Source organism: Marmota flaviventris, chromosome X, assembly GCF_047511675.1.
Source record: "Marmota flaviventris isolate mMarFla1 chromosome X, mMarFla1.hap1, whole genome shotgun sequence".
Classification (NCBI taxonomy): domain Eukaryota; kingdom Metazoa; phylum Chordata; class Mammalia; order Rodentia; family Sciuridae; genus Marmota; species Marmota flaviventris.
Window position 1 is genome coordinate 13200223 of NC_092518.1, and position 26786 is coordinate 13227008.

A 26786-nucleotide genomic window follows, 5' to 3' on the forward strand; every position below is an offset into this window, starting at 1 on the left:
ACTTTCTTGGTGTATAATTCATTTTGTATGTTGATAGTTGAAACTTGCTAGTATTTTGTTGAGGATTTTGCATCTATATTCATAAGAAGATATTGGTCTATAATTTTCTTGTGATCTTTGTCTGGTCTTGATATCAGGATAATGTTGGTTTCTCAAGTGGGCAATATTCCCACCTCTTTGATTTTTTAAAGATGTCATTAATGAGTGTTATTAATTCTGCTTTAAATATTTGGTGGAATTCACCAGTGAAGCCTTCTGGCTCTGGGCTTTTCTTGGTGAGTTGTTTTATTACTTCAGTCTTTTTACTTGTTATAGGCATGTTCATTTTTTCTGTTTTTTAGTTTTTGGTAGCTTGTATTTTTCTAGCAATTTGTTCATTTCATCTAGATTGTCTAATTTTGTTAGTGTACAATTGTTCATAGTATTCCCTTATAATTATCTTTCCCTTAGAAGGTGAGTAGTGATGTTCCCTCTTTCATTTTTGACTTTAGAAATTTGAGTCTTCACTTTTCTTGGCTAATCAATTTTATTGATCTTTTTCAAAAAAATAATTTTTTGTTGATTTTCTCTATTTTTCTATTTTATTTATTTCTGTCCCATTTATTATTCCCTTCCTTCTGCTTACGTTGGGTTTAGGTTATTCCTTTATTCTAGTTTTAAGGTGGAAGACTATATTATTAATTTGAGTGGGATCTTTCTTCTTTTTTTAGTATTGGTATTTATAGGCCTTTATAGCTATAGGTATTTTAGCTAATACAATACTGATAGGTATTAGTAGCTATAATATATGTATTTTAATGTAGGTGTTTATAGCTATAAATTTATAGGCATTTATAGCTATGAATTTTCCTTTAATCACTGCTTTTGTTAGATCCCATATGTTTTGGTTTGTGGTGTTTTAATTTTAATTCATGTTAAGTTATTTTCTAATTTCTCTTATGATTTCTTTGTCTTTTTTTTTTTTCCCCTTGTACTGGGGATTGAACCCAGGGCTTTGTACATGCTAGGCAAGTGCTCTACTGCTGAGCTATATCCCCAGACCATGATTTCTTTTTTCGTGCATTTGTTCTTTAAAATTGTATTGTTTAATTTTCTAAAATTTATGGATTTGTTTGTCATTAATTTTAAATTTATCTATTTGGTGGTCAGAATAGATACTTTTAATAGTTTTGATCCTTTTAAATTAACAGTTAAGACTTCTATTATGGCCTAGCATAGGGTCTATTGTGAAAAATGTTCCACATGTATTTTAAAAGGACACATATTCTGGCTGGTTGCAGTGGTGCATGCCTATAATCCCAACAACACAGGAGACCTACAAGTTTGAGACCAGTCCCAGCAATTTATCAAGGCCCTAAACAACTTAGGGAGACCCTGTCTCAAAAATAAAAAGGGCTGGGGATGTGGCTCAGCTGTAAAGTACCACCAGGTTTAATCCTCAATACCAAAAAAAAAAAAAAAAAAAAAAAGAAAAGCATATATATTTTGTGGGGGTGGAGTGTTTTATATGTATCTGTTAGGTCTAGTTGGTTTAGAGTGCTGTTCAAGTCCTAGATCCTTCCTGATTTTTCTCCTAGTTGTCCTATTCATTATTAAAAATAGAATATTGAAGTCCCTAACTATTAATGTTGCCTATTTCTTCAATTTTGTTAGTTTTTGCGGCTTATAGTTTTATGGCCAGCTGTTAGGTTAATATATGTTTAAATTTTTTTATCTTGATTGACTATTTAATCATTATGAAATATCCCCAATTAACACTTTTTGCTATAGAGTCTATTTTGGTCTACTATTAACATGGGCACTCTAGTTCTAATATTTCCTTTTTTGTTCCTTTCCTTTTAAACTCCTTGTATCTTTAAATATAAAATATGTCTTCTGTATAAAACATATAGTTGGATCTTGTTTGTTTTGATTTGTTTGTTTTGTTTTGATTTGATGAATCTATTCATATTATTGGTATAATTGGATTTGTACCTGCCATTCTGCTTTTTTTAAAAATATATAGTCAATCTTTCATATCCAAGGGTTTCACATCAAAAACAAAAAAAGGTTAAATCTGGAGATGGGGTATAGCTCAGTGGTAGAGTGTTTGCCTAATGTGTGAGACCCTGGATTCAATCCCCAGTACTGCCAAGAATAATAAAAATAAAAATAAATCTCTTCTGACCATATACAGATTTTTTTATTGTGATCATTACCTAAGTAATAGAGTATAACAACTATTTACATGGAATTTACATTAAACTAGATATAAATAAAATAGAGATAATTTGACATATATGGGAGGCTTTCACAGGTTATATGCAAATAATAGATCATCTTATATAAGGGACTTGAACATCTGTGGATTTTTGTATCCATGGGAGATCCTAGAACCAATCCTCCCTGGATACCAAGGGACAACTGTATATCTTATGACAATTTTGTTCCTCTGTTTCTTCTTTATTTTAAATTTATTTTTGTAAATCTTCTGAGAAGTTTGAATCCAGATGGTTAGCTAACTATGCTAGCCCCATTTAAAAAAATTGTCTCTTTCTACTGAATTGTAATACTTCTGTTGTCATATGTTATTCTAATATATAGTTTGATATATATGAAATTTCTGTGATTTTCTACTCATATATGTCCTCTCTTATGTCAATACCTATTGTTTTGTTTTAGTAACTTAATGGTAAATTTTAGTATCTGATGTAGCCTTTTTATTTTCCTATCTCAAGCAATTGTTTATGTGAATCTTTGAAATCCAAGAGAAGATACTATTTGCAGTCCTTTTAAAATTTAAACACTGAGTTGTGGCTCAGTGGTAGAGCACTTGTCTCGCAAGTGTGAGGCACTGGGTTCAATCCTAGCACCACATAAAAACAAATAAAGGCATTGAGTCTATACACAACTAAAAAAACAATAAAAAAAATTAACAAAAAGCATGTGTGTGTATATATACTTGTGTGTGTATATATGTATATATGACATGTACATACCATATAAATACATATATTCACCATGGTATGTGTAAATTTAGGCAATTCATTTAAAAAAGAAACTAGTAAGTAGTAACAGCACATTAAAATGAAACAGAAGATAATTGTTCATGTAACTTTCATTAATTATTGTTTTCTCAACATAGGGTACATACTATGGAAACTAGTGCCATCAGGATATTAAAAGAGAGAATAATTTCACGAAAAACTGACCTCATGCATGCTTTCCAACTTCGAGACCACAGTCGATCAGGTAATAAAATTATATAATGCTTACCATTTCTTAACATATCATGTTACTGTATGTGACATGTATCAGTTTTCATTTTCTTTGCTTCCTTAGGATTTCAGTTCTCTATTTTTGCTAGAATGGAATGATAGAGATAAAAATTTTTAAAATCCATTATTCTCTCAAAAACAGGCATATATCTCATTTTCAGTAAGTTTCTTTTAACTAAAAATATCAAAAACAATCCTGATTTAGACTACTATTCTGGTGAAAGGAAATAGCTAGATGCTGGAGGGGGCATAATTTTAATGCATTTATCAGCCTCCCAGTATGGTAAACCTTCTGGCTGCATTTCCATTCTTTTTGAACCACATGAGGGATCATGGAGCAACATTCAAGCATAAAAGGCTGGATTGTCCTGGGGCAAATGCTAATGTGGTGTAGCAATCGATCCTGACATTAAACTATTGTATAGTAGAAAGGTGGAAAGGTGGAATTTGGAACTTCCACATTGTGCTTGTACCCTCAAAGTGATTCTGGGTAGTTGTAAGTATGTACTGTTTCTGATTCCTGTCAAGAAGATCCATCTTTGAGGGAAGAATCCCTAATTTTATCCACTAGTATATCTAGAGATTAAGATTAGCCAATATGGGCTGGGGATGTGGCTCAAGTGGTAACACACTTTCCTGGTATGTGCGAGGCACTGGGTTCGATCCTCAGCACCACATACAAATAAAATAAAGATATTGTGTCCACCTAAAAACTAAAAAATAAATATTAAAAAAAAAAGATTAGCCAATATGAGTTTACAATCAAAGATTACCAAACAAGGAGATGAGCTACCGTGAGTGAGAGTCAGCAGAAATAAACAACAATAGCTTTAGTTCCCCCAAAGACATCAGATATTGAAATTATCAAATACAGAATATAAAATATTTGAAGAAATAAAAGATGGAATCACAAACATGCATTGAAAATGATTTGAACTGATAAGAACAGATACTACACTTGATCTTAGCCAAAAGGCCGAAAGGCATCAAAATAGGAAAAGAAGAACTTAAATTATCACTATTTGCAGATGACATGATTCTATACCTAGCAGACCCAAAAGGGTCTACAAAGAAACTATTAGAGCTAATAAATGAATTCAGCAAAGTGGCAGGATATAAAATCAACACGCATAAATCAAAGGCATTCCTGTATATCAGCGACAAATCCTCTGAAATGGAAATGAGGACAACCACTCCATTCACAATATCTTCAAAAAAAATAAAATACTTGGGAATCAACCTAACAAAAGAGGTGAAAGACTTATACAATGAAAACTACAGAACCCTAAAGAGAGAAATAGAAGAAGATCTTAGAAGATGGAAAAATATACCCTGTTCATGGATAGGCAGAACTAACATCATCAAAATGGCGATATTACCAAAAGTTCTCTATAGGTTTAATGCAATGCCAATCAAAATCCCAACGGCATTTCTTGTAGAAATAGAGAAAGCAATCATGAAATTCATATGGAAAAATAAACGACCCAGAATAGCAAAAACAATGCTAAGCAGGAAGTGTGAATCAGGCGGTATAGCGATACCAGACTTCAAACTATACTACAGAGCAATAGTAACAAAACCAGCATGGTACTGGTACCAAAACAGGCGGGTGGACCAATGGTACAGAATAGAGGACACAGAAACCAATCCACAAAACTACAACTATCTTATATTTGATAAAGGGGCTAAAAGCATGCAATGGAGGAAGGATAGCATCTTCAACAAATGGTGCTGGGAAAACTGGAAATCCATATGCAACAAAATGAAACTGAATCCCTTTCTCTCGCCATGCACAAAAGTGAATTCAAAATGGATCAAGGAGCTTGATATCAAATCAGAGACACGCCGTCTGATAGAAGAAAAAGTTGGCTACGATCTACATACTGTGGGGTCGGGCTCCAAATTCCTCAATAGGACACCCATAGCACAAAAGTTAATAACTAGAATCAACAAATGGGACTTACTCAAACTAAAAAGTTTTTTCTCAGCTAAAGAAACAATAAGAGAGGTAAATAGAGAGCCTACATCCTGGGAACAAATCTTTACTCCTCACACTTCAGATAGAGCCCTAATATCCAGAGTATACAAAGAACTCAAAAAATTAGACAATAAGAGAACAAACAACCCAATCAACAAATGGGCCAAGGACCTGAACAGACACTTCTCAGAGGAGGACATACAATCAATCAATAAGTACATGAAAAAATGCTCACCATCTCTAGCAGTCAAAGAAATGCAAATCAAAACCACCCTAAGATACCATCTCACTCCAGTTAGATTGGCAGCCATTATGAAGTCAAACAACAACAAGTGCTGGCGAGGATGTGGGGAAAAGGGTACACTTGTACATTGCTGGTGGGACTGCAAATTGGTGCAGCCAATTTGGAAAGCAGTATGGAGATTTCTTGGAAAGCTGGGAATGGAGCCACCATTTGACCCAGCTATTCCCCTTCTCGGTGTATTCCCTAAAGACCTAAAAAGAGCATGCTACAGGGACACTGCTACATCGATGTTCATAGCAGCACAATTCACAATAGCAAGACTGTGGAACCAACCTAGATGCCCTTCAATAGATGAATGGATAAAAAAAATGTGGCATTTATACACAATGGAGTATTACTCTGCATTAAAAAATGACAAAATCATAGAATTTACAGGGAAATGGATGGCATTAGAGCAGATTATGCTAAGTGAAGCTAGCCAATCCCTAAAAAACAAATGCCAAATGTCTTCTTTGATATAAGGAGAGTAACTAAGAACAGAGTAGGGTTGAAGAGCATGAGAAGAAGATTAACATTAAACAGGGATGAGAGGTGGGAGGGAAAGGGAGAGAGAAGGGAAATTGCATGGAAATGGAAGGAGACCCTCAGAGTTATACAAAAGTACATACAAGAGGAAGTGAGGGGAAAGGGAAAAATAATACAAGGGGGACAAATGAATGTCAGTAGAGGGGGCAGAGAGAGAAGAGGGGAGGGGAGGGGAGGGGGGATAGTAGAGGATAGGAAAGGCAGCAGAACACAACAGACACTAGTATGGCAATATGTAAATCAATGGATGTGTAACTGATGTGATTCTGCAATCTGTATATGGGGTAAAAATGGGAACTCATAACCCACTTGAATCAAAGTGTGAAATATGATATATCAAGAACTATGTAATGTTTTGAACAGCCAACAATAAAAAATTTAAAAAAAAAGATTAAAATAAAAAAAAGAAAATGATTTGAAGAAGAACCAAATAGATATGAGACTTGTTAAACAGAATATTAGACATGTTCAACAGAATATTAGACACTGCTTAAGAAAGAATTAGATTAAGAGTTATGAATAATAAAATAAGAAGGTTTGGGGCTGGAGCTATGGCTCAGCAGTAGCGCACTTGCCTGGCATGTGTGAGACACTGGGTTCAATTCTCAGTACCACACATAAATAAATAAAATAAAGGTTTATCAACAATTAAAATAAATAAATAAATAAAGGTTTAATGTATATCTAATCAAGGTACTAAGAGGAGAGAATAGAAAGAATGTAAAATGCCTCAGACTTTTCTAGCACTGATGAAATGCTAAAGTGATAGGTAAAGAGAAACAATGATTCTCAAATAGGTATAAATAAAATTAAATCTTCAGCTACATACACTTTTGAAACTACAAGGCACTAATAGCAAAGAGAAAAATCATAAAAGTCGTTAGGGAGTAAAAACATTGAAACAAAGGCATAACAGTTAAGACTCATAGACTAATCAACAGCTATAAAAGAAGCCAGTTGACAGTGGAATTGTATACACAATACATTGAAAGTTAATTTGCCAATTAAATCCATTTCAAATGTGTATGCGCCCATTAATATAGCCTCAAAAATATACAAAAACAGAGAGAACAAGTAGAAGTAAGAAAATCCACCATCAAGGTGGGAGATTTTAATGCTCTTCTCTCAGGAACAAAAAGAAGAGACCAACACAATATTAGCAACCATTCCCTGAAGGGAAACATACAAAGAATGCCGCACCCAACATTTCAGAATACATATTCTTGTCAAGCACAAATGGAACATTTTAAAAAATTGACCATAAACTGGCACATAAAGCAAATCTCAACAGATTGTGAAGGATTGGAAACATTATAGAATAAACTAATTCTCTGGCATAGTGAAAGCAGCTACAACTCAATAACATAATCTAGCCATAAAATCCTCTTTTGTCTTGGAAATAAGAAATGCACTTCTGAATAATCCTTGGATCAACGAAGAAATCACAGTGGAAATTAGAATAATGAAACCAAATGATAATGAAAATACAACATTTAAAACTATGGAATGCAAATTAGAGAGGTATTGATAACCTTAAATGCATATATTTTAAAAGATGAAACTGTGATTAACAAAGTGAAAAAATAGTGTTTTGAAAAAACTGGCAAAGTTGATAAAACACTAGTAAAAGAAAATGCATAAGGAAGAGAGTGCACATGCATAAGCACAGATAACTAATGCCAACTTTGAAAAAGGTATTACTGCAGACTTTAGGAAGATCATAAGATGTATTGTAAAAACTGTAATGCCAATGAATTCAAAATTCAGACCAAATAGACACATTCCTAAAATATACATATTCACACACACACAAATTGACACAAAAATAGAAAATCTGAGAAATCTTGTAACTATTAAATAAATTGAATCTGAAAGTTTAAAACTTTATGAAAAGAAAGCTCTGCTCTCAGTTTTATTAATCATTGCAATATACATTTAAGAAAGAAAAGAAGTCTTATAAAATATCAGAAATGGAGGGAACACTTCCCAGATTATTTTAGGAGATCAGCATCACCTTGATATCAAAACCTAACAAGAATATTATGGAAAAGGAAAATTAAGGTCTCATCTCAATGATGCATTTAGATGAAAAAAAAATCCTAAATGAAATATTAGCCAACCAGGTTGTTTTTCCCCCTAGGAATGCTAGGAATTCTAGGTTTTTTAAACATTCGAAAATAAATCAATGTAATTTACCACTTTAACAAATTAAAGAAGTCATAATTCTCTCAAAATAAGAAAACATTTATTTCACCTTAGTTTTATGATTTAAAAGAAAATTTAGAAAACTAAATAGAGGTGAACTTCCTTAATCTCACAAAGGATATCTATCAAAGCTTATAACAAACAGCATACTTGATGGAGAAAAAGTGGGAATGAAAGTAAGATGCTCTGGTAGGCTTATGTCCACATTCTCATTCCCAAATCTTAGTATGGTACCTTATATGAAAAAAGGGACTTCAAGGTGTGATTAACTTCAGGATCTTTACCTGGGGAGATTGTCCTGCATTATCAAGTGGGCCTAATGTAATCACAGTGGTTCTTTTAAGAAGTATGTAGGAGGAGGCAAAGTTAGAAGGGAAGGTTCTATGATGATGGAACCAGATATTGAAATCCTTTGAAGATGGAAGAAGAGGCCCGAAGCCAATAAACATAGGCAACCATTAGAAGCTTGGAAGAGGCAAGGAAACAGATTCCCCTCTTCAGAGCCTTCAGAAGGAACCAGCCTTGCTGACACCTTGACTTTTGCCCAGGGAAGCTAATTCAGACATCTGACCTCCAGAACTGTAAAAGAATACCTTTGTGTTGTTTCACTACTAAGTCTGTGTTAATTTGGTATTGAAGCAATAGGAAACTAATAACAGATGCCCACTATCAGGACATCTGTTAAACATTCTAGTAGGGATGCTAGCCAGTCCAATAAGGCAAATAAAAGAGATAAAATAAAACTTTAAAAAGTAGAAATAAAACTGTCGCTAAGTGTAGACAACTTAATTGAGAATATAGAAAATCCAAAGGAATACACAGAAAAACTACTGGAATTAATAAATGAATTTAGCAAGTTGTCAAACACAAAGTCAATATACAAAAATTTATTTCATTTCCATGTATTAGTGTATGTATTAGAGTCTATTTAGGGTGCAGAAACCACATCAATAATTTGAACTGGGAAATTTAATATAAAGAATTATTAACTAGTAAAAGATGATTAACTATTAAAAAGGATACAAGAGAACTCTTAAAAAAATTTGAAATAGCAAGTATAGAGAGGAGCTATTATCTCTAAAGCTGAGAGAGCGTATTCAAGGATAGTACATACTTAGAAGAATTCCTTAACTCCTAATCAAGGTTGAAATTAAGACCACATTGCCGAGGGAATAGCTCTGGCCCACTAGGTGGGACAGAAGTTTACTAATGGACCTCCACTCAGAGTTGGTTTCCAGCTAATTGGCTAGGACTGAAGAGGATGGAGCCCTCCCACTGTGGTGCCAGTGTAACTCACTAGAAGGGTGGATGCCACTGCATTTACAGTGCACCATTAAGATAAAATATTGCAACAGAGAGCCTGCGTTTTGAGAGCATATTTTTGCCATACTCATGTCAGAGCACTAATCTCCAGGATATATAAAGAACTCAAAAAACTTAACACCAAAAAAAAACCCAACCCAATCAATAAATGGGCTAAGGAGCTGAACAGACACTTCTCAGAAGAAGATATACATTATTCGATCAACAAACATGAAAAAAATGTTTGTTCAACATCTCTAGTAATTAGAGAAATGCAAATCAAAACTACTCTAAGATTTAATCTCACACCAGTCAGAATGGCAGTTATCAAGAATACAGACAACAATAAATATTGGCGGGGATGTTGGGGAAAAGGCACACTCATACATCACTGGTGGGACTGCAAATTGGTGCAGCCAATCTGGAAAGCTGTATGGAGATTCCTTAGAAAACTTGGAATGGAGCCACCATCTGACCCAGCTATCCCACTCCTCAGTCTATAACCAAAGGACTTAAAATCAGCATACTATAGTAACGAGCCACATTAATGTTCATAACAGCTCAATTCATAATAGCTAAACTGTGGAAGCAACTTAGATGCCCTTCAATAGATGAATGGATAAAGAAACTATGGTGTATATATATACAATGGAATATTACTCATCAGTAAAAGAGAATAAAATTATGGCATTTGCAGGTAAATGGATGGAGTTGGAGAATATCATGCTAAGCGAAATAAGCCAATCCCCCACCCCCAAACAAAAACAAAGGCCAAATGTTCTCTTTGATAAGTGGATACTGGTCCATAACAGGGGTAGGGTGGGGTTGGAAGGGAGTTTGGTGGGGGGGAATGTGAAAAATGGAGGAACTTTCATTGGGCAAAGGGAAGGGAGAGGAGGGAGGGTGCATGGGGGTAGGAAAGATGGTGGAATGAGATGGACATCATTACCCTAGATACATGTATGAGTGCACATATGGTGTGACCCTACATTGTGTACAACCATAGAAGTGTAAAGTTGTGCTGCAGTTGTGTACAATGAATCAAAATGCATTCTGAGGTCATATGTACCTAATTAAAATAAATAAATTAATTTTTAAAAGAAAAAGACAAAATATTGGGAAAAATATTTTGAAATATTAAAAAAATCAATCTGTTTACTATTTACATTGTGTTAGGTATTATAAATAATCTAGAGATGACTTAAAGTATATGGGAGGCTATATGTAGGTTATATGCAAACACTTCATCATTTATATAAGGGAGTTGAGCATCTGTGGAATTTTGTATCCGTAAGGGGGTTTTAGAATCAATCCCCCATGGATACCAAGGGATGACCGTTTATCAAAAGCCTTAAAAATCTGCATACCATTTGATCATTCAATTCCACTTCTAGGAATGGTCCTAAGGAAATAATGGAATAGTTTCATAGCCATTAAAATGACAATATAGATCTATGTTTATTAACATAGATGGAAGTCCATGATGTAAGTAAAATAAAAAATAGGTTAGACTAAATGTTTGTGTGTATGTGTGTTATGCCATATGCAATACATGTATATAAAACATACATGGGGACTGGGGATTTAGCTAGTGGTAGAGTGCTTGCCTAGCATGCGCAAGGCCCTATGTTTGGTCCTTAACCCTGGGTGGGGGGGGGTGGTGGTAATGCTGGAGTACAATAATATTTGATTTTAAGAAAAATAAACTATATATACATTTATATACATAGAAAAATAGAAGTTATAACATTGTTTTATATTTATTCAAAATCATTTAAAATGAATAATTTTTAATAATCAGAAAAATAAAGATACTTATATTTTGAAAAATTACATTTAATATTTTTGGGAAAAGATTGGGAAGATAGATGAGAATATACTGAAATATTAAAAATCAAACTAAATTTTTTATCCTTTGTATATTTTTAAATCTTCTATAATAAATAGGTATACCTTAATTCATTAATCAGAAAAAGGCAAAAACAATCTAATACCCTAAGTATGATTTCTTACACACGACAGTACAGGCAAGATCTGTGGAATATGAAAGACTATCCTTAGTTTTTTCTTCCTCAGAGCTCTAGGACCAGAGTAGGACAGATCATGAAGGAAACCAGCAGGCCCTCAGGCCTCAAAACCCCATGCTGTTACTGGCTTTGCCAAGGGACATACGTATTTTTTGTCAAATTATAACAAATTATATGGGTGCTTTTTTGTTTGTTTATTTTTGTTGTTGTTGTTGTTAGGAAAAATTTCAATAGCCCAATGGGCTTTTTCTATGGAGAGCATTTTGGGGCTGAACTTACCATGGAGATCTCTGAGTTTGCATCTGGTAAACATAGACAAAAATGGAAATGTAGACTACATGTCCAGCTTCCAGGATGTCCACATTGAAAAACCTGTGAAAGAGGCAAGTGACACATAGCCCCAACTAAAACCTGGCTGGGGGAAATACCCTTGGGACAACCTCTAAGTAACTCAATCCTTTGAAAAGTTAGGAATGGAATCATCTAATGGATGGGAGTGGCAGTTTCAGAAAAGGCCAAAGGTACTTTGTGGTCTGTTCAGAAAATTTATACCTTTTAAAGATAGACAAAAAGAAAAAGGAAAAAGCTTTGGCATGAAAACTCATGTCAAATATGTGATTCTTGTTTAAGTACTGTCCAGCAGAAGGGCAGATATGACATTCATTCTTTCATGCAGCATACCGCTTAACAATAGTTAATGTATTCCAAACCATGTATAGACTTGCTGACATGAACTAGAATATGTCTTAAAGAATTTTAAAGCATAAAATCTCTTAATAAAAAGGGAATAGCCCAGGGAGTTATCAGATTTCAGCTCTTATTAGTTAACATTTCATCAGTAATTAGTTATAACATTGAGCTGATTGGAGTTAGGACTTGGTTGATTGTTTGCAGGGAAGATGAGAAAAACAGAAAAGGGAAGTAAAAGTGCAGTTTGAAAGCTAAAATATCCATAGGAAGGAGGCTTTTGGCCTGACTTCAGAAGCAGTTTACCATGGTGATTAAGATCATAGATCTTGGTTTCAGAGAGCTGAGTCAGATTCATAGCTATGTGACATAACCTTTGGGAAAGTTACTTTGTTTTCTAATCTGTAAAATGGACATAATAATGGTCTGTTCCTATTCCTTATGGTTGTCAAGTACTGAATGAAATGATACACATAAAGCTTTCTGTATGTGTTGGCAATTGTTATTTATTGCTGCCTTTTTACTTTGGTCCCCTAAGGAACACAAGAGCAAGATCTTTTTTTGTTTTGTTTTGTTTTAATTAGTTATACATGACAGTACAATGACCTTGACATATCATACATTTGAATCAGATAGAGCAAGATATTTTATCTGATTAAAGATGGTTGGGCCAACCTGGGCACAGTGGCACAGACCTGTAATCCCAGTGACTTGGGAGGCCGAGGCAGGAGGAACACAAGTTTGAACCCAACCTCAAAATAAAAAATAAATAAAGGACTGGGGTACTTAGCTCAGTGGTAAAGCACCCCTGGATTCAATCCTCAGTACCAAAAAAAATAAAAAGCATGGTTGGGCCAACAGAAGGCTTGCCTTCTCAAATTTCTATTTCAATCATATAATTTGAATTAGTGATGATGTCTTGTGTTTGTTACATTTGCTAAAATTAATCTATGTCATTATTTCTTTGTGTTTTAACACTCAGAAAATCTTTGTTTTAGGTCCAATCTACTCTAATTGAAACTCTATACAGATACCGATCTGACCTGCAAATCATATTTAATGTCATTGACTCTGATCACTCAGGTAAATGAACTTTGATTAGTTCAGTAATAGTAGAAAGAAAAGACTGGCGTGCTTCTCTGAAATTAGAACTGTTTTCATCTATTTCATTCTTCATACAAAGTTGATGAAATTTGAAGGAATCAAATTCACTTTTAATGTTGTTGTTATTTTAGTTTGGCCCAAAATTCTGTATTTTGGACCATAGAATTCTATACAAGCCCAATAGCCATTGGTCAAACTGGAATAGCTCCTTTTCTAAATCACCAGCATAGATGGAAGAATAATTTACTTTCCATTTTAATATTTTAGTCACTCCTGAAATAAAAATCATTCCTAGAGTTCTGGCTCTGTTTGGGAGACTGGGAGCTATAAAAACTCATTTTCTATTTATCTTTGATGAACAATTAACTTCTTTTCAAACTTAAAAAAATATATATATTAGGGCTGGGAATTAGCTTAGTGATAAAGTGCTTGCCTAGCATGTGCAAGGCCCTGGATTTGATCCCAGCATCACAAGGGAAAACAAAAATCAGCCATTCCCCTACTGCAGAGACCTTTGAACACCAAAAAAACAACAATTAACCCATGTAAGTAAATTATTGCCTATTAACAAGGCAACATCATGGGGCTGGGGTGGTGGCTCAGTGGGAGAGCACTTGCCTAGCATGTGTGAGGCACTGGGTTCGATTCTCAGCACCACATGTAAATAAATAAAATAAAGGTCCACTGAAAACTAAAAATATAAATATAAATATATATATATATAAAAGGCAACATCATTCTTTGCAATCTTATCATTGATTCCCAAGGTACCTTTTCCCTCTGCTTTGAGTTCACTCTCTGCTCTGTTGTCCTTCCATGTCCCTCACCCTTAGATTTTAGTTCTTGCAGTTTCTCTACTACATCTAGTCCCACAGTTCGTATCCCCTTAACATTTCTTCACTGTTTACTCATTCTGGATTTAGAATAATCTCAGAATGACTTGGTAGTTGAAAGTGACATGTGACATATTGCTGCTTACATTTATGACCTTACCTCCATTTCCGTCAGTGTCTTCATAGTCAGGTATATTAGTGAGCTTCTAATTGGAGCTATTTCAATCAGTGTGGCTTCCTCATCCTTCCCTGAGGTAGGTCTTGAAATGAACACTCACCACTCTCTCCTATGTTCTTTTAGGCCTGATCTCCATGGAAGAATTTCGGGCCATGTGGAAACTTTTCAGGACTCACTACAACGTTGATATTGATGATTCCCAAGTTGATGAGCTTGCCAATATAATGGACTTAAACAAAGATGGAAGCATTGACTTTAATGAGTTTTTAAAGGCTTTCCATGTAGTGCATAAATATGAGAAGTTGAACACATCAAATGCCAAGTTTGCTAACTATAAATGAAAGCTTCCCTCAGGCTCCTTGTAAACAGCTGAACTCAAATCACAATCTTTTCCAGGACCACCGAAATTCATAGTCAGTAATCGAGAATAATAGATCCCAATTCCCATCATAAACAGACACAGTATGGGTGTCAGAAGCCCTTAGCAAACTATAATTGGTAGACTAGGTTAAATATCAGCTGATAAGATTTGCCTCTAATATTGGAACTCACCCATTGCCATTGAGAAGCTGGGTTTGAGCCTAGTGTTGGTCTCTTGGATGCCACCTAATTGGGAGACCGGAGCAGTTTGGAAACATCCTGAAAGGAACCCACAGAGCACCAGAGAGAACTATTAAGTTCAACAACTGTAACTGAGGGATGGGAGGAGGAATACCAAGCTACTAATGGAATAAACTATTTCCATCCTTAAATTGTAATCTTTTTTGGAGATTCCATAAACCAGTGATCCTTAATTGTGGGGAAACCACTCTTCAGGGAGGGGGACCACATTATATTGTTGGGGAAGACTGTGGGAGAAAAACTTTTTTCATGTCTGATGGTAGTACTAAGTGAATACATTTACATTGATCCCTATAATTAATATGGTCTGATACCTTCATTGATAAGATGGGGCCTTGGTTATGCATATACTGTGCAATTTATTCTGCTATTCTGAACTTGAGTCAAATGTAATGAGATTTTTGTTTAAAAGTAAGTATATGTTTTGCTTTTTAAAAAAGTTTTAGAACTTCAAGATCTAGAAACATGCCAGATCCTGTAATCCTGCCTGCTCCACACACCAGAAATAATGGATAAAATTTAAAAAAAAAAAAAATTTTTTTTTTCTTTTACTAGACAACTGAGCTTACAGGAAAGTAAAAGAAACTCCTAAAGGGGGAAAAAGGAAAAAAAAGCATAATTGAAACTATAGCAATATTAATATCAGGCAGGTTAGACTTTAAGGCAAAAAATGTCATTGGGGATAAAAAAAAAAACATCATTACTGAAGAGGAATAATTCACCAGGAAGATATAATATTTATGAATGCATATGCATCTAATAATAAAGGTTTAAAAGTTATATAAAAATTTATATACTTACCAGGTTAAGTTGGTAGAGGGTGACTTTTAAATATCTTTGTCAGTAATTGATCATGTAAATAAAAATTAGTTTATAGATGATTGGACAACTCAGTTAACCCACCTGATGGCCTGTGGTCTTGTGTGTGTGTGTATAGTGTTTATATAGATGTGTATATGTGCACACATACAACTCTGCAATCAATTTTAGAGAATATACATTATTTTCAAACCCATATGGAACATATATAAAAATTGAGCACAAAACTTAAATACCAATCAATAACAAAGATATTACCTTCTCTGATCATAATGCAATTAAATTAAAACCCAACATAGGAGGGGAGGGAATGTGGGGATAGAAAGGATAGTAGAACAAAAGACATTATTACTTTATGACTGCATGACCAATGTGATTCTACAACATGTACACTCAGATAAAGAAGAAATTATATCCCATCTATGTATGATATATCAAAATGCATAAATTCATTCTACTGTCATGTATAACTAATTAAAACAAAAAAAATTAAAAATTAAAAGAAAAAACCCAATATAAAGATAATCATATTAATGAATGAGTGAAAAAGGAATAAAACTGTAGATCTATCACAAAATGCTAAAAAGAATTTCATAAGAATTCTGTGGATAACTTTATGCCAATAATTTTTTTAAAAAAATTTTTAAATTAAAATTTCTTAACTTATATAAAAACAAAAATTATAAATATTTATGAGGTTCTATGTGATGCCAATAATTTTTTAAACCAAGTGAATGGACTATTTCCGCAGGAAAAACATAATTTAGTAAAGCTAACTCAATAAAAGGGTCTGAAGAGACATTTAAGCATTGAAGAATGTAATGGCTTTGTAATGGGTCAATTTGGTTACCTTGAACTTCCTGTCTCAGAATTCCCTTGCTTAGATGTTTCTGGTTAGGGCGGGCCACAAGGAAAATTCTTGAGAGATTGGAAGTAGTAGCCATTTTGTACTTTACACATGTTGTTACTGATCTACTGACATCTTATTGACATAAAGTTGCAGTTAGGCCTGCAATTTCTCTTTATTTCCCTGAATCCTCTGTTAGCTTCTTTGATTTCTGAGCTGTGAATGTGTGTTTAACTTCTTGATGTAGAGCTCTGGATTCTGCAGGACTCCCCATCACCAAGGTCAGAGGCAATAAGAATGGAAAGCTTCAGTACCTTTTTGTGGGGTGCCAGCTTATGTGTGTGGGTTTCAGCCTGTTATCTTCCTGATTACCTGCTTTCTGAACTTCAAGCACTAGCATCAGATATGGAGACCATAGCCTTATAGAGACAGCTTAATTAACTCCCGCTTGTGCACACACACACACACATAGAATCAGTATGTATACACAAAGTCGTGTGTCACTTAATGACGGATATGTTCTGAGAAATGCATCACTAGGCAGTTTCATCATGGTCTGAACACCATAGAACATAACTAAACAAACCTAAGACAGCTACTATGTCACTAGGCAAGATAATCTTATGGGACCACCATCATACAGGCAGTCTGTCATTGACCAGAATGTAGTTATGTAGCACATGACTATATTTCTTACTGGTTCTACCCTGGTTGAACCCTGACTGGTACAGAATTTGGTACTGAAAGTGATTCCAGAACAACAAAAGTCTTAAGAATGAGTGTTTGTCCTGGATTTTCTGGCATTAGGTCCCTAGTCTGATTAGATTTAAAGGCACCAATAACCTTCCCAGTGATAAAGAGGAATACTTGTAGTCCATCCCATGAAGCAGCAAAAGTTAAATTATCACCTTCAATCAAGCACTTATACAAGTCAAGACTCTGGAAGACCAAATATTTGCTATCTTAGAACATCTTTGTTAAACTAAGTATAGGAGGATTGATTGGTTGCTTGCTGAAGAAATTAGAGAAGTACAGGACTTTAAATTCCCAGCTTAAGGTCTTCAGAAAGGATTTGGGGAAAAAAAAAAAAGCTCATCTCCTATAGCCATAGGGCTGAGATTTCTGAAGGCCAAACCCAAAGTCTAATCCTGGGATTGGTTGAACACAAATTAACAACCTCATAAGGTCACAGCTATGGTTGACTGTTCCTTCCAAAAATCAAGTTGAAATTTAATTTCCATTGTAACAATGTTACAGTGTTAAGAGATAGCATCTTTAAGTGCTATCTTAGTGTTACAAGTGTTAAAAGATAGCATCTTTAAGGGGTGATTAAGTCATGAGGGTTCTGCCATCATGAATGAATGAATACTGTTATCCTGGGAGGGTACTGATAACAAGGATGAGTTTGGCCCAATTTTCCTCTCTGTTTCATGTGTGTTTGCTTGCCCTTCCACCACATTTGGTGCAGCAGAAAGGCCCTTGCCAGATGTTGGATTTCCCAGCCTCCAGAACTGTGAGGCAAGTATACTTCTATTGTTTATTAGTTACTCAGTCTGTGGTTTTCTGTTATAGCAACAGAAAAAAGGCTGACAACACTCTTTTTGTTGTTGTTGTTATTGTTACACTGAGGAATCATTCATTGGGAAGGAATGGCATCCCAAAAATTTAGATGAGATCCTATGGGCAGGTTCTAATGTACATTTTATTTTCCAGGAGAAGCAGCCCTTCTACCTCTGCCTGAGGAATTGGTCTTCCCCTTTGCCTGAAGGACCTGTAATGCAAGGCATTTCTGATCCTTCTTGGGACCTTCACCCACCACCTCTATTTGGGTATGCTAATCTGACCCTATTTGGAAACCCAGGAGTGCTTGAAGGAATGAAGTGCATCAAAGTGGTAAATGTATGGGTAAAATATAAATGAATAATAACCTCATATAGGAGCTAAAATATACAGTGACTAAATGATAACAATAGTATATAAGTTTAAGACAAAAAAAAATGGAATTAAAGTGCTCTAAAATCAGTTCATTATCCAGAAACAGAGTCAAAGCAACAATTAATATTAGATTTTGATAAATAAAGAATACATGTTAAGCCAGGCACAGTGGCACATGCCTGTAATCCCAGCAACTCAGAAGGCTGAGGCAGGAGATCCCGAGTTCAAAGACCAGCCTCAGCAACTATGAGGCGTTAAGCAACTCAGTGAGACCCTGTCTCTAAATAAAATTCAAAATCGGACTGGGGATGTAGCTCAGTGGTTGAGTGCCCCTGAGTTCAATCCCCGGTGACCAGAAAAAAAAGAATACGTGTTATAATGCTGGGTGCGGTGGGTGGCACACACTTGTAATTCCAGCGACTTGGGAAGCTAAGGCAGGAGGATCACAAGTTCAAGTTCATTCTTTGCAACTTAGTGAGACTCTTGTCTCAAAAAGGACTGTGGATATAGCTCAATAATATATGATTTCTAATTTATGGAAGGAGAAATGGAATAATAATTTTAAGAAGTCAATAGTAATATAGTAGATTTAAACATGAACATAACAAAAATTATGTTCAGTATAAATTGATTAATTAACCCAATGAGGAAAACACAGGTTTTAATACTTCAGAACCATTTCCAACTAAACGGGCTTCTGGAGTAAGGCTCAGTCATCCTGACTGAATTCTCCTTTAAGTAACCAGACTGAGCTGACCCACCAGCTAGCTGGAGATGCATGAGTGAGTACAACTGAGTTTACCTGAGCCTGATCCAGGCCAGAACTGCTCAGCTGAACCTAGCCCAGATTGCTGATGTACAAAGTTATGTCCAAAAAACAAATTATTGTTTTAAGACATGAAAATTTAGGGGCAGCTTATAATGTATCAAGAACTAAATGATAAGGAAATTGATATTCACAAATGGGGCTCTGTCCTAATAAAAAACTGAAATGTGTGTCATTGGCTTTGAAACAAGGCATTAAAACAAAGGTTGGTAAATTAGTTAGGAAACTGCTATAATGGAGTGAGCGCACGCACACACTCTCTCTCTTTCTCTCTCTCTCTCTCTCTCACACACACACACACACACACACACACACAATTTCCAAAACTGTAGTCTATGTTAGCATGGAAATGGAAAACACTCTTAAAAGAACTTTTGATTGATAAGGAGATCTCCATGCAAAATGTTGAAATTAACAGCTGGCTGGTCCTTGTGGTATATAGTAGAGGACTAGAAAAGAGTCATAAGCTAAAGTAAGAGCTATTCAGTTTGCAAGCAGAATTAAGAAGAACATAAAGAGGCCACAGCAGTAGACTGAGTTGGAAAATAAAAGTGTTTTTCAACTTTATTATCCTGCTAGCAAAAGATTTTCAAAGTAAATTAAAACCTGAAGGCAACTCTGCTTCTGGCTGAGAGAATAACAAGGACCAGATTTATTCGCCTGCCTGAAACAACTAAAACAACAAAAATAAAAACACAAGCTGTATGAAACTACAGTTTTCAAAATACTGGGTATCAGGCAATAAAGGACAATTATCCTGGAGAGACAAGAAACAAATGAAATGAGCTCTACATTGCCCCAGTTTACTGCCTTAAGTTAGTTTATAGGCTATGACACAGCAAGGGAAAATGCAGGCAAGGCCCAGAAGAATCCCTAAATTGGGAGACCTATATGGCTAGAATCTATAGGACATAGAATTGGAGAGAAGACAATTGGAACTCTGGAGACTGGCTGAGGATTTCCTCTTAAGTATTCAGCAGGGGACTGAGCAGTGTGTGTGCATGAGGAAACTACCTGAGACCAGGGAAACGACCACACAGTGCTCACTTAGGACTTCCTAGAATAAAGCCTTGTCCCACTAATGATTGTGGAAAAATCTCATAATTTAGGACATTGGGTAGAGTACTCCAAATGGCTTTGCCTCAGTGGCAGAAAATAATGAGCTTTAAGAGTAAACACTGCTCTGATTCTGCCTTACAAATATGAAAAGCAAGACCTAAAAAGGCACAGCAGTTTCCAATGAACTGCATCCCAGAACAAAGCCCAAGAATGTAGGAATACAAAAATACCTAGAACCTCCAAAAAGTGAAATTCATAGTGTTTGGCATTTAAACAAAAATTGCCAGGCAGGCAAAGTGTCATAATGTACAGAGAAATCAAACAATTGAAACTGACCCCGAATACAGATGTTAAAATTGGCAGACAAAGTTATTTAAACACTTATCACAACAAAATTCCATGTGCTCAAAAGTTAAAGAGACATGGACAATAGTGCCGCAGTCTGGCTGGGCACAATTCAGGAGCCACTTGTCAAAAGAAATGAACTTTATTTTTAGAACCTCACACCAAACCACACAGCTCCTCAGGAAAAACCTTCAGAGCCCAACTGCCACCACTGGCTTCCCACAAGCCTCTCAACCTCCCCCCCTCCTCCTGCTCTTGAGGCCGATTGGCTGGGTCGCATGGGCAGAGCCAAAAAAAGTCCCCCAATGAGCAGCTCCATGGTCTGAAAGGGCGGGGAAACAGCCCAATGAGCATCACCGCAGAGGAGCCAATCAGTTGGCAGCTAGAAGTTGCTGGGGCTGCTGTGAGCCAATCATCAGCTGGCAGCTGGAAGTTTCCTGGGGCCCCTTTCGGCTGTGGCTCTCAACATCTCCCCCTCTCTGTTTAAACAACAAGCATGTGGCTTAGGGACCGTGCCTGCCTTAGGTTGTCCAATACTACATATGGTCCTTACCCATCGTCGGATGAGCTGACCTCAAGGCGTCAGCCTCCTGTCTTAGGTTGGTACCATTGCAATTGGATCTTACCTGTCATTGACTACCGGTCCAGCATACAGCCACACCTGTGGATAGGTCTTTGTACCAGCGGGGGGGGGGGGGTAAGGTTCTTTGCCTCACCTCTGTTGGCCCCCAAATTTTAGCTGAACGACCATGACAACCAGAAGGGAGGAAGATACACCAAGCCAATTGATGGCTCCTTTTGGAAAAATTGTACCACTGATGACACCATCAGCAAAACTACCCCAACATTACCACAAGTCGCTGCACCAACAGATAGTTCACAATGCATACAAGTGATACATAGTCCAGGGAAGTTCTGCAAGCAGTTCAGTGATGGCTATTGCAGAAGCTGTAGATTGGTTTTATCTTTGTCTTCACCGGCACTGGGATGAAGATAGGAATTCTGGCAATAATGGCTAAAGAAAAAATTATGTAACATTCCAGAAGGCACTAAAAGAAAACAATTTTCTTAACAATTTACATTATCTTGAACAGAATTATTAAATATAATGAAAAGGAAAGGTGAAAGTAAACAAACAGATCTGTTAACCTCCTTTTTTGTTCACATTTTAAAACAATCCTCAACAGCTGTTTACCCAATTTAAATTAAATCATTTAAATCATGTGAATAAAAAAAATATTTGGGGGCTGGGGTTGTGGCTCAGCAATTGAGTGCTTGCCTAGCATATGCAAGGCCCTGGGTTCGATCCTCAGCACCACATACAAATATATAAACAAAGTAAAGGTATTGTGTATGACTAAAAATAAATATTTAAAAAAAAAAAATATTTGGATCCATTTTTTCATGAGCGCTCATCATATATGATATATGGATATACGTACATACAAACATACAACATAAAACACAAGTGTGCACACATAATACGTACAACACATAACCTAATAGTAAAGGCCTTATAACATTTTACAGGTGAAATCTCCATTGCAATGTTTAAAAACTCTATAGTCAAAAAATAGAACTGATCAGCAAAACATTAACCTAGGTCTGTATGAGCTCAAAAAACAAAATAGAACTTCATGATATGGCAAAGGGCAATAATAAAATAGATATTGAAAAAAGCATCCTGGTTCTGTCGCAGATGAAAGGATAGCCAAACTGGAGTTTTGGATATCAGCTGTTATGGATTTGAGCCAAATCATCTTCTTTTTGGTCTGTAGAAATCGCTTTAGTTAATCTCTCTGGAATCCAAATCGGCTGCTGTTCTCCCTGTGGAAACACACAAACAGACCTCCGACTCCAGACAATTACTGGGTCAGGACCTTTCCATTGTCCTGTTAGAATATCCTTCCAAAGTATCTTGGGCTTATGTACATTTTTTGGACACATATGCCTTTCCACAGCACTAAGCCCTGATGAATCCAAATTTAAAAAGTTTAGAGTAAAAAGGATTATTTTAAGTTTATCTTTGGGGAATATATACCCCTTCCCAATTCCCTCTTTTTGCTTTAATAAGTACATTTTGATAGTTTGATGAGCTCTTTCAACTATGCCTTGTCCCTGTGGATTGTATGGGATTCCTGTTATATGAGTAATGCCAAATGATGAGCAAAATTGTTTAAAAGAGGTAGAAGTATAACCAGGGCCATTATCTGTTTTTAACTGTTTTGGAACGCCCACAGTGGCAAAATTTTGTAAGCAATGAGCTATAATATCTTTAGTTTTTTCTCTGGCATGAAGGGAGCCCATCAAAAATCCAGAAGAAGTATCAACTGTAACATGCAAATATTTTAATTTTCCAAATTCTGGCAAGTGTGTGATGTCCATCTGCCAAATATGGTTAGGTATCAGTCCTCTAGGATTGATTCCAAGATTAACTTGTGGTAAAAAGGTCACACAATTTTGACATTGTTTATTATTTGTCTAGCTTGTTCCTTAGTTATTTTAAAACGCTTTTGTAAAGTATTAGCATTGACATGGAACTTTTTATGAAAATTTATAGCTTCTTCTAGTGCAGAGAAAATATGTATGTCATGTGTAGTTTTATCTGCTAAATCATTGCCCAAACTAAGGGCTCCAGGCAATCCTGTATGTGCCCTGATATGTCCTATAAAGAATGGATCTTTTCTGTCCCAGATTAGACTTTGTATAGTGGAAAGCAAAGAGAAAACAGTAGAGGAAGGGGAAATCCTACCAGCATCTTCAAGGGATACTATAGCATTAACTATATACTGACTATCGGAAAATAAATTAAATACAGAATCTTTAAACATCACAAGAGCTTGTAATACTGCATTAAGCTCTACCTTTTGAGCTGATTGTTTGGGTACTAAAAATGTAAAAGTTTGATCAGGTGTAACTATTGCTGCTGTACCATTATTTGACCCATCAGTGAATATATTTGGAGCATTCATGATAGGTGTTTTTCTTGTCATTTTTTGAAAAATTACAGGATGCGATGACCAAAAAGACAATAAAGGATTAGATGGTAAGTGGTTATCAAATGAAACATTAGATTTGCACATGATTATTTCCCAAGTATTTAACTCATTAGCTAACTCATCAATTTGATTCATAGTATATGGAGTAATAATTTTATTGGGAGAAATTCCAAACACTCCCTTTGCTGCTTTTATTCCTTTGAGTATTAATTGTCCTACAGCCTCAGGATACCTAGTAAAAATAATGTTAGGAGAATAAGATAAATGTATCCATAATAATGGACCTTCTTGCCAAAATACTCCTGTAGGAATATTTTTTGTTGGTAGTACAATAAACAATAAAGGCAAACTTATATCAATTCTATCCAAATGCATATTTTCCATATATGTTTCAATGATTTTTAATGCCTTTCTTGCTTCAGGCGTTAACATTCGGGGTGATGGACCTTTTAGGATATCAAATAAAGGTCCCAACTCTCCTGTTGGTATACCTAGATAAGGCCTTATCCAATTTATGTCTCCTAATAACTTTTGAAAGTCGTTAAGTGATTTGAGTTGATCTACTCGTATTTGAATTTTTGGTGGACGGACCATGGTTGAGCATAATAGAACTCCTAAATAATTAATTGGACAACCAACAATAAAAAATTTAAACTGAAAAATAAATAAATAAATAAATAAATGGAAAATTTAATTGTACTTTATCTATTGCTATCTCTAGATTATAATTTTTTAATAAGTTTGTAAGTGTGGCATAACATTCTAGCAATGTGTTTTTATCTTTGTGTGCTAATAATACATCATCCATATAGTGAAATATTTGTAGTTCAGGATTTTGATTTCTAAGTGGCTGGATTACTTTGTTAACATAAATTTGACACATAGTTGGGCTGTTAGCCATCCCTTGAGGGAGTACTTTCCATTCATATCTCTGATCAGGACCTTCATGATTCAGTGCAGGGATAGTAAATGCAAAACGTGGACTATCCTCAGGATGAATTGGAATTGAAAAAAAAAAATCTTTAATATCTATAACTAAAACATACCAGGTTTTTGGCAAAGCAGACAATTGAGGAATCCCCGATTGAGCAGGTCCCATAATAACCATCTCATTATTAATGGCTCTTAAATCTTGCAATAATCTCCATTTACCAGATTTCTTTTTGATGACAAAAATGGGAGTATTATGGGAAGATACAGAAGGTTGTATATGTCCTTCCGCTAATTGTTGTTTGACCAGGTCATGGGCTGCTTGTATCTTTTCTTTAGTCAGGGGCCACTGAGGAACCCATACTGGTCTTTCTGATTTCCAAGTAATTTTTATTGTCTCAGTGGCCCTTTCTGAAAATCCAACCCATGTCTGTCTGTTCCTTGATCTATTTGTATTGGTGCTGCTATACCTTGTTCTTGTTTTTCTAATCTTTTTCCTTTCCTAAAACCTTGTCTAGCCATAATAGTAGGTGTATTTTGATTGATGTTATTTGTTAATGTCAAACCTAATTGATCTAGGACATCTCGTCCCCATAAATTTACAGGGAGATGATCATAGAAAAAAAATCCAAATAAAGTTTTAGATATGAAAACTGCAATATTTGAGATGGAAAATACTTGGATAGGATTAATGACAGATTAGGCATTGTAGAAGAAAAGATTACTGAGCTAGACAACATAGAAACTATTCAAAATGAAACACAGAGGGAGAATTTTTGTTTTAAAATGAACAGAGTATCAGTGAGCTATGGGAGAACCTCAAGAGTTCTAATATAGAAGTGTGTAATTGGCATGTCCAAAGGAAGATGACATGAGAAATATTTGAAGAAATAATGGACAAACATTTCCCAGGTTTAGTAAAATCTATTATCCTACAAATTGAAAAATCTCAATGAACCACAAGCACAAGAAACTTGAAGTACACTGACACATCACAAATTCATCACAAATTCTACCCAACAATATATTCTAAAAAAATACACTATGACCAAAGGAGATTTGCCCTGAGATAGTGGTTTTAAGAATGTCTAAAGCTTTTGGCAGTATGTAATATGTCTTTTCTATTACTTCCTGAATATCATTTGATTTTTTATTCTCAGCATTGTTTCTGGAACTCTCATTTTCTCCTTAGGCCTCCTAATTTCTAGAATAGTTATATGCCTTAGAAAATTAACATAAAAATGTGTGTGTGTGTGTGTGTGTGTGTATATATATATATATATATATATAGAGAGAGAGAGAGAGAGAGAGAGAATGTGTGTGTATGTGTGTGTGTGTATTATAATTGGACACAATACCTTTATTTTATTTTTATTTATTTTTATGTGGTGCTGAGGATCGAACCCAGTGCCTCACACGTGCCAGGTGAGTGCTCTACCACTGAGCCACCACCCCAGCGCATTTTTATTTTTACTAATAATTGTTGTTTAATGTTGTAAAACTTTTATCTGACACTTGAGTTATTCTTAACCACACTAAAATTTTGTGAAGTGTATGTGTGTGTGCACATGTGTATCTTACTTTTAATGTTTCTTGATTGCAAATGAGATTGAGCATTTTTAAAATTATTTTTTTGGCCAGTCTATTTTCTTCATCTGTAAAATCCTTATTCTTTTCCTTTGCTAATTTTTCTAATGGCTAGTTTAATTTTTCTTATGGATTTCTAGGAGCTTTTAAAACTTTTTTTTTAAAATTGGAGTTATGTGTGCCTTTATTGACCAGGAAGCCTCCTTGAGGGGAATGAAAAGGGTGGAGTAGGTGGCCCACATGCTAGGCAGGCTACACTTCTTACTTGTAGGAGCTGATCAGCTCAGGCTTGATCTCCACCTGAAGTGAAGATCTTGCCATTGTAGACATCGGCGTGCCTCTCACCATCTTGGGCAGGATGATTGTGTCCCTCACCTATCCCGCAGGTGTGTCTTTGTGGGCAGTGCCTTTTTCTTGG

General features: G+C 35.4%; 1 protein-coding gene and 1 pseudogene across 2 annotated transcripts in view; one reads left to right on the forward strand and one right to left on the reverse strand.

Moving 5' to 3' along the window:
• The window catches only part of Ppef1 (protein phosphatase with EF-hand domain 1), a 129632-nt gene extending 114383 nt beyond the window's left edge, over positions 1 to 15249 (forward strand). For both annotated transcript variants that reach the window (XM_071606021.1, XM_027927299.3), the window contains 4 exons: positions 3125 to 3231; positions 11818 to 11981; positions 13284 to 13368; positions 14524 to 15249. In XM_071606021.1, the coding sequence (XP_071462122.1) occupies positions 3125 to 3231; positions 11818 to 11981; positions 13284 to 13368; positions 14524 to 14741 (574 nt within the window). In that variant the 3' untranslated portion in view covers positions 14742 to 15249. The remainder of the gene's footprint in view (positions 1 to 3124; positions 3232 to 11817; positions 11982 to 13283; positions 13369 to 14523) is intronic.
• Positions 4154 to 4244, reverse strand: LOC114086189 (U2 spliceosomal RNA; annotated as a pseudogene).
• Positions 15250 to 26786: the final 11537 nt, after the last annotated feature.